The sequence below is a fragment of the Diabrotica virgifera genome, chromosome 1 (assembly GCF_917563875.1).
Source record: "Diabrotica virgifera virgifera chromosome 1, PGI_DIABVI_V3a".
Classification (NCBI taxonomy): Eukaryota; Metazoa; Arthropoda; class Insecta; order Coleoptera; family Chrysomelidae; genus Diabrotica; species Diabrotica virgifera.
In genome coordinates, this window is record NC_065443.1 from 292715244 (window position 1) to 292730863 (window position 15620).

The 15620-nt window shown below is 35.2% G+C and overlaps 1 protein-coding gene across 5 annotated transcripts in view; it reads left to right on the forward strand.

Annotated features, from left to right (window-relative positions):
* LOC114328948 (echinoderm microtubule-associated protein-like 2) overlaps nt 1–14191 on the forward strand; it is a 128903-nt gene extending 114712 nt beyond the window's left edge. For all 5 annotated transcript variants that reach the window (XM_028277935.2, XM_028277938.2, XM_028277937.2 and 2 more), the window contains 9 exons: nt 2763–3068; nt 3129–3405; nt 4800–5195; nt 5255–5512; nt 5574–5719; nt 9490–9598; nt 9676–9763; nt 12683–12909; nt 13763–14191. In XM_028277935.2, the coding sequence (XP_028133736.1) occupies nt 2763–3068; nt 3129–3405; nt 4800–5195; nt 5255–5512; nt 5574–5719; nt 9490–9598; nt 9676–9763; nt 12683–12909; nt 13763–13888 (1933 nt within the window). In that variant the 3' untranslated portion in view covers nt 13889–14191. The remainder of the gene's footprint in view (nt 1–2762; nt 3069–3128; nt 3406–4799; nt 5196–5254; nt 5513–5573; nt 5720–9489; nt 9599–9675; nt 9764–12682; nt 12910–13762) is intronic.
* The last annotated feature ends 1429 nt before the right edge of the window (nt 14192–15620 follow it).

The window sequence follows — 15620 nt, forward strand, 5'->3', positions numbered from 1 at the left end:
ATGCTTCTGTCTGAAACACTGTACAGTGTTATCCCAAACTCTAGAATTCATCTTATTTCTCACCAGTCCTAAAGCCCCGATTCGAAGAAGAGTTTTTAACGATTCCAACTCGTTTGGAAGTGGTTGTAATAGCACTGTTTTTTAGTTAACAACTCACTTTTTCTTATCTTTCTTGTCCTAAATGCAGATTCTATATCTTCTTTTAACATCCACCATTTGATCGTTTTTATTTCTCTCCGATAGTTTGGTTCCATTTCACATCTTACTTCAATGTCCGACATAAGGAGATTAACTATATACCTACTAGATGAGTTTTGCCCTACAGTTACTTCTGCAGTAACGTTTTTAAAACTACATATTATAATTGTGTCTACTTTGGTATCTGATACGTTGGCTGTCTCTATCTACATTAAAAATATGTGTTAACAATCGGTACATCTGCTAATTCAAGTCTATCATCTTCAACCTCCTCTTTAGTTCCAAAAACTTGTCCCCATCCTAAATGAGCAAACTATATTATATAGATCTAAAAGGACCCTTTGTTATGAAATAAATATATTTTCCCATTTTATGTTTTCTAAAGTAGTTTTGTACTTCCTGAATCATCCTCGTATGTTACCTTGCGTGTCGGATGGAATTTATGTTCGCGTGATATACCGGTTAAAACTACCATAGAAACTGATCCATCACGGAAGGGTGTGAAACTGCTCCTTATAATGCATACCATCATTGAAAATTAAATTAAATTGGTGTTTTAATCAAGTGTTGGGTGGAGTCTTTGGGGAATTTTTCATCACTCGAAGGTCGATTTGGAAGTAATTAATAAACAATAAAAACTTGATTACAACACCACAAAAAAAAACTAAAAAAAGCTTATATCAATAAATGAAATGTATATCAATAAATGAAATGCAAAGTCTAACAAGGTATCTAAGAGAACCATTAATATTCAGCAGAGCGGGGTGCTATTGTTAGAGGTGTGGAATTATATAAACAAGGGATCATTTCATAAAACAAATAATATCTATAAAAAAATTTAAGCAAAATCCTTTATAAAAGGTATATTTATTAAAATTCCATAAAAAGGACTACGCCACAAAAGCAGAACTAGTTTTCGATCTGATTACAGATCATCATCAGTGCTGAACCATTAATTCATCCACATTTCTATTAACAATATTTTTTTCATCTATATTCATCCTTCCCCTTAATTCTCCATATGACCAACTTCACCCCATCTATTCAATCTACCATTAACATAACACATTACATCACAACCCTCATTCATACTACAACCAAATCAATACGCCTTACTATTTCTTTTAAAGGTCCGTACATGCTCCATTCTTATTAAATTTTTCGTATACATTTTTTATTCACCCTCTCCTCCCCCACCGTCAGCCACATCTTCTGAAGGTTTGGTGTCAAACCCTTGGGGTTCTCAGCCGTTGGGTCCTTAGGAATAAAGTTGGATTTATAGTTTGACGTAGCGTAGACGTAGACGCAACGGAGACGGAAGAAACGGACTGGAAACGTAAGAAAATAATATGCCAATTTATAATTCGACGTAGCGGAATTTTTGCGCATGAGTAGAAAGAATGACTTAATTCAACAACATAGCCTATGCTATAAATTATACGAACCGTAAACAAACTTTGTGTTAATTTATTTATACTATTATTTATTATAATATATAGGTACCCGTTTTGGTGTTACATGGATTAGGAAATACACGAAGGTATGCTCCTTGGTGCCGTGGTATTTCCAACTATTTTGTTTCATTTCCTAGTCTTTAAAATATTTAATGTTTATTGGATTTACCTATCGTATATGTGTGGATAACCCAGAATTAGACTAATAAACAACTCATATTTATCTGAAATATTGAAACTACACCATGATATATTTTTATTAAATTGATAACTTAATTGTAACAAATAATTAACAAAATTCGAATATGTTAATAAACACCTTAACCTTACAAAATGGATGAGGGCATGTCCACTTTGGGCTTTGGGTGACAGAACAAAATTCTTGATTTTGATTGGCCAGACATAAGAAACGTACTGTAAAAGATGAAAGTTGGTGAACTCTTCCTTTACGTTACGTTTCTCTTGCGTTCTGTCAGGCGTTTGCGTTCATTTATAAACAAGAGTACACAAAACTCGGTGTTGAACTTTTCCAGTGCGTCTACGTTACGTCTACGTCTATGCTACGTCAAACTATAAATCCAACTTTAGTCGCCTAAGTCTGAGTTTCTGTTTAGTGATATCTATTCTTTGGATTAACTGAGATAACTCTTTACATCCATCACCCTTACTGTGTTCTATTCTTGCATTTTATTTGTGCATTTATTGCACTTAAATAATTAATTATGATCGTAAACGTAAAATTTCGGGCCAACTCTTTAATACAACAACTTTCGTGAGACATTTAGTAAAAATTATATGCAACTCATAATGCAGAACGTACTGACTTGTCACTACTGGCGCTCGCGAATTTTTAATTATCCCCTCTTCCTACGAGCTCATAGCGCACAGGTGCGTCGTAAACTTAATATCTGTTTGTGCAACCAGGCATAAGATACTTTATTATTAAACTTTATTAAGATTGTATGTTGTGTTTTTTCATGTTTGTTCATAAAAATTTCTCTCGGTGGTGGGTTAAAAGGATTTCCCTTGCAGCATACAATGTTGTAATCATCACATTCTATTAGATTCATTCACTCATCATTAATTCCTTTTTTAAAATGCTTGTTATAGAACTAAAGACATAACCTACAATGACGAAGAAAAAAGCCTGAGGTTCTTCCTCAGAGGTCGGCCTATTATCGTCTACGCCCCTACGGAACTGGGAGAAAACTATGAGCTGACCAAGGTGTCGACTACGCCGTCCAAACGTCTAAAACTGGACTGGGCATACGGGTACAGAGGAAGAGACTGCAGATCCAATCTATATTTTCTGCCCACTGGGGAAATGGTATATTTTGTGGCTGCTTTGGTAGTTTTATATAATCCCGAGGAACAGACTCAGAGGCATTATACAGAACATACCGATGATGTCAAAAGGTAGGAGTTTTGATTAATACGATCTTTTTTTGAGGTATCTAATATTCGTAATCTTTTCAGCTTGGCGATACACCCCAACAAGATGGTCATAGCCACAGGTCAAACTGCAGGCCACAATGGAGTTGAAAAAAGAGCCCATATCCGTGTTTGGAATTCAGTGTCACTGTCTACTCAAGCGGTTATTGGTATGAACGACTTTGAACTGTCAGTTTGTTGTCTGTCTTTTGGTAAGGCTGATGGTTCCCTTCTAGTAGCTATCGACGAGGCACCTGATCATATCATTTCCGTTTGGGACTGGCAAAAAGGAGAGCATGGATATAAAATTACTGAAACAAAGGTAATGAATGAGTCGTCAGTGTAGTAGTTTTTCGCACTATAGCAACTATAATAGATATCACACTGTTCATTGTATATCGGCATCTGATGATAGAGATTTTGGTACTAAATAGTAAATCGTGACATCTGAAAAGAGACTTCATCGTTACGAACGTTGATCTTGCTTCTCCTATACGATTTAAGTAGAGTGGTCCCATTGACTGTTTATGTTGGTTCCAACGTATGTGTAGCTGTCCACCCAGCCAGTTCGTTGTTGGTTAACCAAAAGCCATGTATTTAATATTTCGCGCTTAGTGACAACCATGTACTTTGTCATTTTCCTATTGAGATCAAGTCCATGTTCTCTACTTATATCTGATATGCGCGACATTATTCTTTGTAAATCGTCTAAGATATCGGCAAAAACTACTGCGTGGTCGGCATATTTAGACACACTCCGTTGACTAATACTTACGCCTTCCCGTAGTTCTCCTAGTGCTTGCTCGAAGATATGGTCAGAGTACATATTAAATAACACCAGGGACAGAATGCATCCTTCTCTTACTCTTCTATCTATGGAGAGTGCTTCTGTCAATTGGTTATCCACTTTAATGTTGGCAGTTTGGTTGTAATATAAATTATATGATTCTCAAGTCATTATCATCTAAGTCTGTTTCTTACAATGTGGCTATGAGCTTATCCTGTTTGGCTTTATCAAATGCCTTTTTGTAGTCGATAAAACAAATATATACGTCATAGTTGACATCCCTGTACCTCTGCATAAGCACTTGGACAGCGAATAGAGCCTCTCGGGTACTTAAGGCATCGCGGAATCCAAATTGTGTCCATGTTACTTGGTTCTTTGCATGTTTTATATATTCTGCCGTGTATCACTTGAAAAAGCGTTAAAAGTAAGTTATGTGGCTCATTAGGCTAATAGTTGTTCTGAAGATTCCTTAAAAATTTGTTTTTACAAGATATAACCGCCAATCTGGAGCAACAAGTGTTCCGGATGTTAATGTCATCAATTTATGTCGACCACTGCTCATCCACTAACTATTCACCTCCTCTCACCTCCACCATCTCGCATTTTGTTTTATATTACATGTTTTTTATCTCCATATTATATCTTCTTCCACCTGTTCCTTCTTTCTTTTGTTTGTGTTTGACTTTTATCTGTGATACACAGTATTGTTATTTTCTTCTCGATACTGCAATATCCAATATTACCACCAAATATGTATCGTTTCTTCTTCTTTTATTTAGTGAAAATGTATATATGACAATTATTTAGGTTACGTGAGGGTATGTTGAAACACGCATTTTTGCGGTAAAAATGCCATTGCCGTTTCTATTTTTGAAATCACCTATCTATGTGATCTTGCATAATTTTTACTAATACTGTTCTTCCCACAGTGTTCAGTGGACACCATCGTAGCTGCTGAGTTCCACCCGCTCGATAGAAACACCATCGTCACGTGCGGCAAGTCCCACATAGCCTTCTGGTCATTAGATATTAACGGCACCCTATTCAAGCGCATGGGCATCTTCGAGAGCCGGGATAAGCCCAGATACGTTACTTGCGTCAGTTTTCTGCAGAGTGGGGAAGCTATAACGGGCGATTCCAGCGGAAACTTGGCAGTTTGGGGTAGAGGTACCAACACCATCTTCAAGTACGTCAAGCATGTGCACGAGGGTTCGATTTTCTCGATTTGCGTCACGAAGGATGGCAGCTTCATCACCGGTGGAGGAAAGGATGGTAGATTAGTGGAATTCAGTCCGAATTTAAACATGACAGGAGTAGTGAGTCAAGTAAGTTGAATCATCAGAATTGAAGAACTTGTTTGACTCGATGTATCTGATTTTTACAGGTTGAGGGTCATTTTGGAGGTATCCGAATGATTTCAGAAGGTAGAGGGTATCAGCTATTGATCGGTACGACCCATAACTGTATTCTTCTCGGAACATTCGAGCTGGGCTTCCAGCCCATCATTCTAGGCCATTGTGACGAGATCTGGGCATTGGCTGCTCATCCTAGCATTCCCCAATTCGCCACTGCCGGATATGACAGAGTTTTACAACTTTGGGATTCCATGTCTCATACGATTTTGTGGAGCAAAGATATCGAGGTAAGTACAGTTACAAAATATACATGCATACGTAGTATTGTTGAAATTTTTTTGGTTCTAGGAACAAGCTCATAGTGTATGTTATTTCCATGACGGCTCCTGCGTTATAGTTGGTTGCTTGAGTGGCAAATGGATGGTGTTTGATGTTCAAACTCGTGAGCTTCTTGCCCAACAAGTTGATGGAAACGAGGCCATTCAAGTTATAAGGTAAAATTAGTGTTCTTAATTATTAATAGTTTATATAAAATGGAGACTTGGCATGGCAACAGTATGTGTGAGTAATAAGTCGTGAAAATTATTTCGCTCCAACGAAAAGTCGTAAAATAGAAGTTATTAATCAGAATTCGTAGTAGTTGTTATTAATCATCAATAAACTTAGTATTATGCAATGAAAAACTGGCAATAGAAATTATACCTAGAATATTGGGACGCTACGTACTCTCTGCCCTTTTATATTAATAGTGGATGCAAGGATGCTAAATTTGCAGTTACTAAAGCGTTATGGGGTATGACTGGGTTGTGAAGATTCGGTCCTAAAACCAAAAAACGTTTAGTTAAGTTTTCCATTTTAGTGGGGACTTTCCATTTTTTAATTTAATTTTCCATTTGCAACAATCGTTTTTTCCGATTATAGCGCCATCTATCCTTAATTCGAAAAAATGTCTATAATAAAAGTTATAGTCTGTTCGCTAAACTCAGACACAACTGGCTAGTGATTTTAGTAAGTATTTTTAAGAATTTGGTAAACTGTAATAATATTGTTGCTTGACAGTCAAACTGTCATTGTATACCGGGTGTACGAATAAAACTGTGTTTGTTTCTCAAAGTTCGCATCACCCTGTGGATTATTCTAGCATTTATAAAATACTGAAATTAAAACCCAACTATAGCCTCAGGTTTTCCTAACATTTTGTCTTTCGATTCATTCATTTATGTTGGATAATAAAAAAGTTAGGTACTTTAAAAACTGGCCATGTTCGTCATCAGTACAGGGTGTTTCTAAATAAGTGCGACAAATTTTAATGGGTAATTTTACATGAGAAAATAATGACAATTTGCTTTATAATCATATGTCCGCAAACGCTTCGTTTCCGAGATACGGGATGTTCAATTTTTTTTACAAACTGACGATTTATTTATTGCTTTAAAACCAGTTGAGATACTCAAATCAAATTTGCTGGGTTTTAAGACGTAGTTATTGCACATTTTTTGACATACAATTAAGAATTTAATATTCACCATTGGCGCGCAAACGGGTATTATGACCGATAATACTACCCGTACGCACGCCAATGGTGAATATACAATTTTTAATTGTATTTTAAAGAATGTGCAATAACTACGTCTTAAAACCCACCAAATTTCACTTGCATATCTTAAATGGTTTTAAAGCAATAAATAAATCGCCAGTTTGTAAAAAAAATTGAACATCCCGTATCTCGGAAACGAAGCGTTTGCGGTCATATGATTATAAAGCAAATTGTCATTATTTTCTCATGTAAAATTACCCTTTAAAGTTTGTCGCACTTATTTAGAAAACACCCTGTACTGATGACGAACATTGCCAGTTGTTAAAGTACCCAACTTTTTTATTATCCAACATAAGCGATTGAATCGAAAGACAAAATGTTAAGAAAACCTGAGGCTATAGTTAGGTTTTAATTTCAGTATTTTATAAATGATAAAATAATCCACAGGGTGATGCGAACTTTGAGAAAAAAGTACAGTTTGATTCGTACACCCGGTATAGGTATACAATGACAGTTTGACTGTCTAGCAACAATATTATTACAGCGATATAGGGCTTTTCATTCACAGTCATTTGTTTCGAGCTTTTGTCATATTTTGTATAATCCGTGTATAATGTTTATATACACAGATTATACAACATATGACAGAAGCTCGAAACAAATGACAGTCGATGAAAAGCCCTATTGTCAATGAATAATGCTACAACGTGGTAAAAAATCACTTACATCGGACAACAGGTTTAGGAAATTCGAAACATCAAAAATGACCAAATTTTTAGTGGATCGATTTTTTTGCACCGCAGTGTAGTTAATAATTACTGAATAGTTAGTAATTTTGCCAATTTTGAAAAAATTGGCCAAAAACAAAAAAATTACCAACTAAAATCACTAGCCAGTAGTGTCTGAGTTTAGCGAACTGACTATACTTAGTTTTACGGAAGGAATCCAAATCTGTTTTTATGGTGTTACCTACTGTGTTGATAATGCTATTATGTTATTTAAAATTTTAAAGTGACCCCCACCCCACCTCCGTGGGTGGTTGTGTTTGGTGTCATTCGATAGATTTTTTTAAACATATTGAATACTTGTATTTTTCAGTTTTTCGATCTGATGTTCATTTCGCGAAATATCGCGGGGTTCCTATTTAAAATTTTAAATGTACTCTCCTCACCTCTCTCCGTGGAGGGTCGTATTTGGTATCATTCGATAGATTTAAAAAAAATATTGATCACGTATTTTTTAGTTTTCGGTCTGACGTTCATTTCGCGAAATATTCGCTATTTTTTGAAGATATTCTTCTTTAGCGGCGAATCGATTGAGGGTAAAATTGTACATGAACCACGCGCCTGCGCACACTGACAGTATGTAGTTCATTGCTAATCTTTCAAGATAGGTATGTATGTATCTGTAACCGTGCAAATAAGTCATTAAAAGAATATATTAGTGGTTTTAGGAAATGTATTATTTATTATAATTCTTGTGTTTTTGGATTTGTGTTTCCCTGTAGTAAAATAATAAAATATGTAGGCATAACATTTTTACAGTTTGTTGCCGTGTTGTGTAATTATATCCGAAACTTACGTGTCAATTCAAGTGGCTCGATGGCGTAGTTGGCAGAGCGGTGGAACAGAGAACGGAAGCACACGGAAGGTCGCGGGTTCTAATCCTGGACGATTCATACTTTTTTTTATTTTTCGTTATTTTAATAAAAATTTTTTGAAAATGGTAGATAAGAAAGTTAGTTTAATTTTTAAATAAAATACAAATAACCTGTTAAGTATATTTACTTCGTTTAAATTACCTATATAATAGAAGAATATCTTCTTACGTGCGTACAAAGTACACACACATTCTTTTTTTGTGAAACTTTGTAACTCGCCCATTTCCTTACGCCCCGATTAAATCGTCAGATTTTTCAAATATACACTGTTCTGCATGTACTTAACATACCTTATCTTAATCTGACGATTTCGAGTTTTTCTAAGGATATATTTTCTTTCGGACCACACTTAACGAACTCCCCTGTATTAAGAGCCAATATATGGTAGAGGTACGTTTACAGGGTACAAGTTTTCTCCCCATGTAATTTTCTGACGCGCTCGGGTAACTGCAAAAATCCCCGCTTGGGCTCCCCTAACATAAATATGGAGTTGAAGCCTAAACAATAATTGTCCTTAATTATTACGGACCCAACTGAATACAGCTTTGAGATGTGGTGTTATCGAAGAATGTGGAATATCATGGACACAACACGTAACAAACACGAAAACATTAAGAAAGATGAAAAAGGAAAAAAATACTGAACACCATGAAGGATAGAAAAATGTAATGAGCTACTTTGGTCATATATTAAGAAATGAAAAATGTAAGTTGATGCGATTGGTCATACAAAGGAAAGTGCAAGGAAAAAGAGGACTGAGAAAACCGCTGCAGACAGAGTAAAATAGGTCGTGATGTCGCTAATGTTCTTAAATGTCGTCTGTGTAACAGTTTGCATACTGCTCTTTGCACATTGACGACGATAAACTGTTTCTTTTGGTGAATTTAAAAGGATTCTTTGTAATTTTTCACCTTGTCGATGTGAAATGTATTGAACCCTATATTAAAATGTATACAATCTCATTAATATATTTTCAAGAAGTATTATAATGTGCTACATATAATGTGAATAAACCCCAGAAATATATTGTCAAGAACTGACACAAATAACTTCAATATGGTTTACAGGTTTTCACCAGATGGTTCCCTTGTAGCGTTTGGATCCAGAGATAGCCAGATTTACATATATCAGGTATCAGACGACGGATCCAAGTATACCAGGGTAGGAAGATGTTCGGTAAGTTATTTGCTAATGAAATAATAATCACCTAAAGGCTTATAGTATGTTATTGGATAATTTTGTATTTATTTCAGGGCCATTCCAGTAGCGTAATACATCTAGATTGGGCAACTAATAACCAAACAATAAGGTCTAATTCAGCTGATTATGAGTTGCTGTTTTGTAAGTAAAAATACATAATATTTATATGAACACACAAAACAAATTTCTTCTTCTTCTTTTTGTCTAGAGATGACTGTCTGTTTTTTCAATGTATCTCCAGTAAGTTGTCGTTGCATCGTTTTCGTGGTCTTCCTATTGGAGAACCGTCTCTCGCCGTCCTTACTACTCTATTTGTTGTGATTAGGCTAATGTAGTCGTTCCAATCTACTCTCCTGTTTCTTACACAGTTATTAATGTTCTCCATCTTGCATCTCCGTCGTATATCTGTACTTCTAGCTCTGTTCCATAATGTGTCTTACCATTAATTTTTCAAAGGGTTTTTATGTCTGCTGTTTCTAGCATTCTTTTTGTCCTCTTTGTATCAGGTCGTGTTTCTGCCGCGTATGTCATTGTTAGTTTGATAACGGCTTTGTAAATTCTGCCGTTCAATTTTTCCCGATATTTTTATTTTTCAATATTGTCAATATCACAATATCTTCAATATTTTCAATATTCAGGCAACCTGCGGCTCTATTTGCTAAGAATAATTATTAGTTAAAAACAAATTTGACTGACCAAATTCCTCTTCTTATTCTTGTAATATCTAATAGTCTAAGATCCGAATAGGAGGACGAAATGTACCCATCTGCTTGCAGGATGAAACATTTTTTTATTAAATTTCATACATAGACAAATATTTCTAGCATGGGTTGCCTATCAAAATCGTGTCATAGCTATCCGTAAGAGGAGGCCGTAGGGGTTGAAACCAACATTTAAAGCACATTTTTATGAATTTTTTTTGAAAGTATGATAAAATTATTTTATTTTTAAATTAATAAGCGTATTCAGTATAATTTAAAAATACTCAAAAAAATACAAGAAAAATGTTGAAAAATTTTGCAGTGGACATCCGAACTTATCATTGGATCATGGTAAACCAAAGATTGAAAAAGATTTTATTAGCTTATATGTTTATCGAAATAGCTCTGTAGAGTATTTTTAGTTATAATAATTTTTGACTTTTTGGTATCACTCAGAAATCAAAACAACGAAATTTTTTGCACAAAAAAGGCGAAAATCAACGTATTTATTATTGTTTAATAAAAAATAAGCATAAAACAAAAAATATATCCACAGCATTACCTCAAGGGATGTCTAAAGAAAATATAGGGTCCAAATTCCAGATGGGTCGGTCGAGTAGTTTTCGAGTTAAAATGTCTACAGCCTTTGAAAAAGCAGTTTTTAGGAAAAAGCGTTTAAGGTATTGTCAACTTTTATTTTCAATTTGTTTTATTTTCAGTTGGTCAAATCGTAAAATGATGCACACCGGAATATCTTTTTGAATCGCGGAGTAATTTACAAAAGAAAATGATAACAGCTGTTGACCGTTGTTGTGGGTCAAAGTGAGTCGAAGGTAGGGATATTCAACACTATCTCCCTACCTTTGACTCGCTTTGTAGCATCTACGCGCTAGCGCGCTTGAGCGTAGTGAGAAACGGTCAACAGCTTGTCTCATTTTCTTTTGTAAATTACTCCGAGATTCAAAAACATATTCCGGTGTGCATCACTTTACGATTTGACAGACAAAAAAATTGAAAATAAAAGTTGACGATACTTTAAAAGCGTTTTTCTCCAAACTGCTTTTTTCAAAGCCTATAGACATTGTAACTCAAAAACTACTTGACCAACTCACCTGGAATTTTGTACATATTTTCTTTAGACATTCTTTGAGGTAACATTGTCGAGATATTTTTTGTTTTATGCTTATATTTTTAACACGTTGATTTTCACCTTTTTTTCTGTAAAAAATTTCGTTGTTTTGACTTCTGAGTGATACCAAAAGTCAAAGATCATTAAAACTAAAAGAAACTTGACAGCGTTACCTCGATAAACTCATAAGCTAATAAAGTCTTTTGGAATTTTTTGTCTACCATGATCCAATGATAAATTTGATGTCCACCGTAAAATTCATTGTTTTTTGAGGTGTCTTTAAAAATTTGCAACCGTTGCCCTATTTTTCAATATTTTTTCTTGAATTTTTTTTTGAAAATTCTTTGAATTATACTTAATATGCTTATTTGATTTAAAAATAAAATTCTTCTCTCATACTTTAAAAAAAATTCACAAAAATGTGCTTAAAATGTTGATTTCAACCCCTACGCCCCCCCTTAAGGATAGCTATGACACGATTTTGATAGGCAACCCATGTCGTGTTTTTATATGCATAAAATTTAATAAAAAAATGTTTCATCCGGCAAGCAGATGGGTACATTTCGACCTCCTATTCGGATCCCGTACTATAAGTACTTATATTTTTTGCTGTTCAACTTAAATTTCATAATCTCTGAATTATTTATAATATACAGGGTGATTCATTAAGAATGTCCAATCTCTGAGTTGTACTATCTAGACCTCAAAATATTAAAGTTTAACTCAAATCACTTAAATAAAATATGACTCCTTACTGAATTACAGGGTCTTTTATTTCAAAATTAAAAAAATTGTACTCAGAAACGTTTATTTAAAATAATTTAGTAATGTGTACAGTACCTACACTTTCTGCCAAGTATGATAAGGATATGTCAAATAGTTTTGAAGTAATGGGTACAAATAGTTTTTACATTTTTTAATAAAACACTCTGTGACTCAGTAAGGAGCCACATTTTATTTAACTGATTTGGATTAATTATAATATTTTGAGATCTAGAATACAACTCAAAGATTGGACATTCTTAATGAATCACCCTGTATATAAAATGGAAAAAACTGTGATAAGAACTATTTTCTTCACTTGGAGAACGTTCTAGATTGCGTATACAATCTGGTGTATGTGATCTTTTTAGTATCTAAATTAACTCTTCAACGTAGGTCCTCTGCATCCACTTGCCAACCCCTTTTTTCTTAACTGTTTAAAGTAAATATTTTGAATTTACTTTTCAGGGAATGCTGGTACTTGTCGTCAGATCCCACAGAGTACCATCATGCGAGACGTGGAATGGGCCACAAACAGCTGTACCATTACATTTACCACTGTCGGAATCTGGCCAGAGAATGCTGATGGTACTGATGTCAATTGCTGCGATGCCAACTATGATTCCAAATTGATGGCTACCGGAGATGACTTCGGAAAAGTCAAGTTGTATAGTTATCCCGTTAGCCAGCCAAGGGTGAGTTAGTTCAATGTTAACACATTCGCCGCCAGTGTCGCCAAAAGGCGTTTTTTCTCCATACGAATGTGACTGAATTATAAGAGGCAGCGATTGTGTTAAATTATGCAGTAGTATTATTTCTATGTTGGTCAGTTTGCAAAATTATTATCTACAAATCTGTAGTCTAGGGGCTAAGGGAGGTTTCATTACCAATTGAGGTCCACGAGATTCTGCAACTGATTTTATGTATTTTCATCCGCTGAATCCAATTTTTCACATGATAATCCGAATTTTTTTTTGAGATCTAAAAGTTGCATTTCACAACTCTTGCCTGTCCAGCGCGGTAAATTTCCAACAAAAAAATTTAAGAAACAAAACGTGATTTGAAAAAAGGGTATATCTTTATTAGTTATAAGCAGTTATACAATTAAATTGTTATAGTCGGTTCACTAAACTCAGACACAACTGGCTAATGATTTTAGTAGGTAATTTTTTTGTTTTTTGCCAATTTTGCCAAAATTGGCAAATTACTAACTATTTAGTAATTTTTTTTGCCAATTTTACAAAATTGGCAAAATTACTTGCTAAAATCACTAGCCAGTTGTATCTGAGTTTAGCGAACCGACTATAACGAATTCCTGCCCAAAAGTCTTTGGGATTATCATGTGAAAGAATCGGATTCAGCGGATCAAAATACATATAAATCAATAATAATTGTAAAATCCTATGGACCTCAATCGGCCTCGAAATCCTTCCTTTTCCCATAGAGTAATATTATATTACCACACTATATATACTACATGTATAGACAAATGACCACATTTTAGACTTTGTGTCACTATGGATCTTGACATTGTTTATTTTGTTTCAGTCCCTGTGCCATACCTACAATGGACACAGCAGCCACGTGACCAACGTCCGATTCCTCTACGACAATTCCCGACTTGTTTCTATAGGAGGAAACGACACTGCTGTCCTACAATGGACTATTTCATAATCTAACACTTTTCCACAGTAACCACCTGTATCCAACATACCTACTTAATCAAATTTTTAGCTGCAGCTTGAGGTCTTGAGAAGACAGAAGGTCCAGCCTAAACTATCCAATGCTAAGGACATTGTATTTTTGTAACTTATTGTTTTTAAAGAGTAAAGCACTTTTAGAATTCACGAAATTGTGCCAGAAAGTTGTATTGATCGTCGAAGAGCGACATTCTTTAACATCTTGAGATTACATGTATATTTTTATCTATAACATTGAGTTGTGTGATAATAAACAATATTTATATATCTTTAAGAACTTTTTATTTTAACTAATCTATTCACCACCATACAATCACAATGGCCAAATGAGGAGGGTAAGAAGGATGGCTATTTTTATTTCATTTTCTTCTTTTATCTTAGAATAGCTTGATATTGGGTTTCCAGATAATCTTTTTTTCGTCATCGGGCACGTCTGATCCAAAAGATATTTGTTATCACTGAAGCTTATTGGGTTTGCTGCCCATTGTTGTTTCCTACACCCAGTCTAGAACTTTTGAACCCTGTAGAAGTTTTTACAGGTGTATTGCTTGGTGTTTCATAAATACAACTCTTTGGGCTTAAGCTTTTGGTGCTCCCAGGGTCACAGCTGGTCCGTTTGATACCCTTTTAGCAAGTTGATTTACTTTTTCGATGCCCTGGTATCCAGTCAAGCTCCATTTTGTTCTGGTTTCCCAGATCATTTAGTTCTCTGATGTAGTCCCACAGCAGTCTGGACGTCACTTCCTGATACGCCAGTGTCGCTTGACTGTCAAGACAATATATGGATCTGTTCCTTTTCTAGTTCTATCACTATTTCCCATTGCACATTACAGTATCGCTTAAATGTCCTCTTCGAAAGCTGTGCAAATCACGCCCAAGTAAAGCTTTCACGAGTTCTTGGATTTTTTGAGTATATTACTGCCCCCACACCCTCTCCCGTCTAGGATCCCTCTGTGTACCACTTACCCTGTTGGTTGTGGTACTCCTTGTGTCTCCGTACATTCCTATCTGGAATAGAATTAAATTCTTAAAATTGTATCTTTTGTCATATGATCCGATTCAACATTAAAGATATTCTTCGTCCTTGTGATACTCATACGCCCTGCCGCTTCATTGCCAAATTTCAGTGATTGTTTTAATCTGTAGGTTACCAATCTTGACCCTCCTTATATTATCAAATGCAGAGAGGCAGGCCTAGTAGAACCTCCATAGCTGGAGTGGTACGCATTCGGCCATTTCTGTTCCTATATTGATATACTCATATTTATCATTTAGGAGTGAGTTAATTGGTTTTGTATTCTCCTTTGGGGGCTCGTTTTGAAGCGTAGCATTTTCCTCACAGTGCTTCCTCCAGGTGTCTCTCTTATATATTCTGATAGCTGTACAGTATTTCGTTCATGTGGTTGTGTATTTTCCCCCCTGTCTGCTTATTTTTCCTTGTTGAATAGTTCTCCCATCCTTATCCTCAACAAGACAGTTCTTTACTCCACCAAGGCGTATCCCTGGTGGAATCCTCTCCATCACAGGGAAGGTTTCTTAAAATGCTCTTCCAGGTAGTCTATTGCTATTACTTGCTTTCTTTCTTCTTCTTCAATAGGTGCCGTCTCCGCTTCGAAGGTTGACAATCATCAGAGCGATTTTTACTTTTGAGACCGCGGCTCTAAATAATTCGTTGTTACCTACTACATCCAAACCATTCCCTAAGG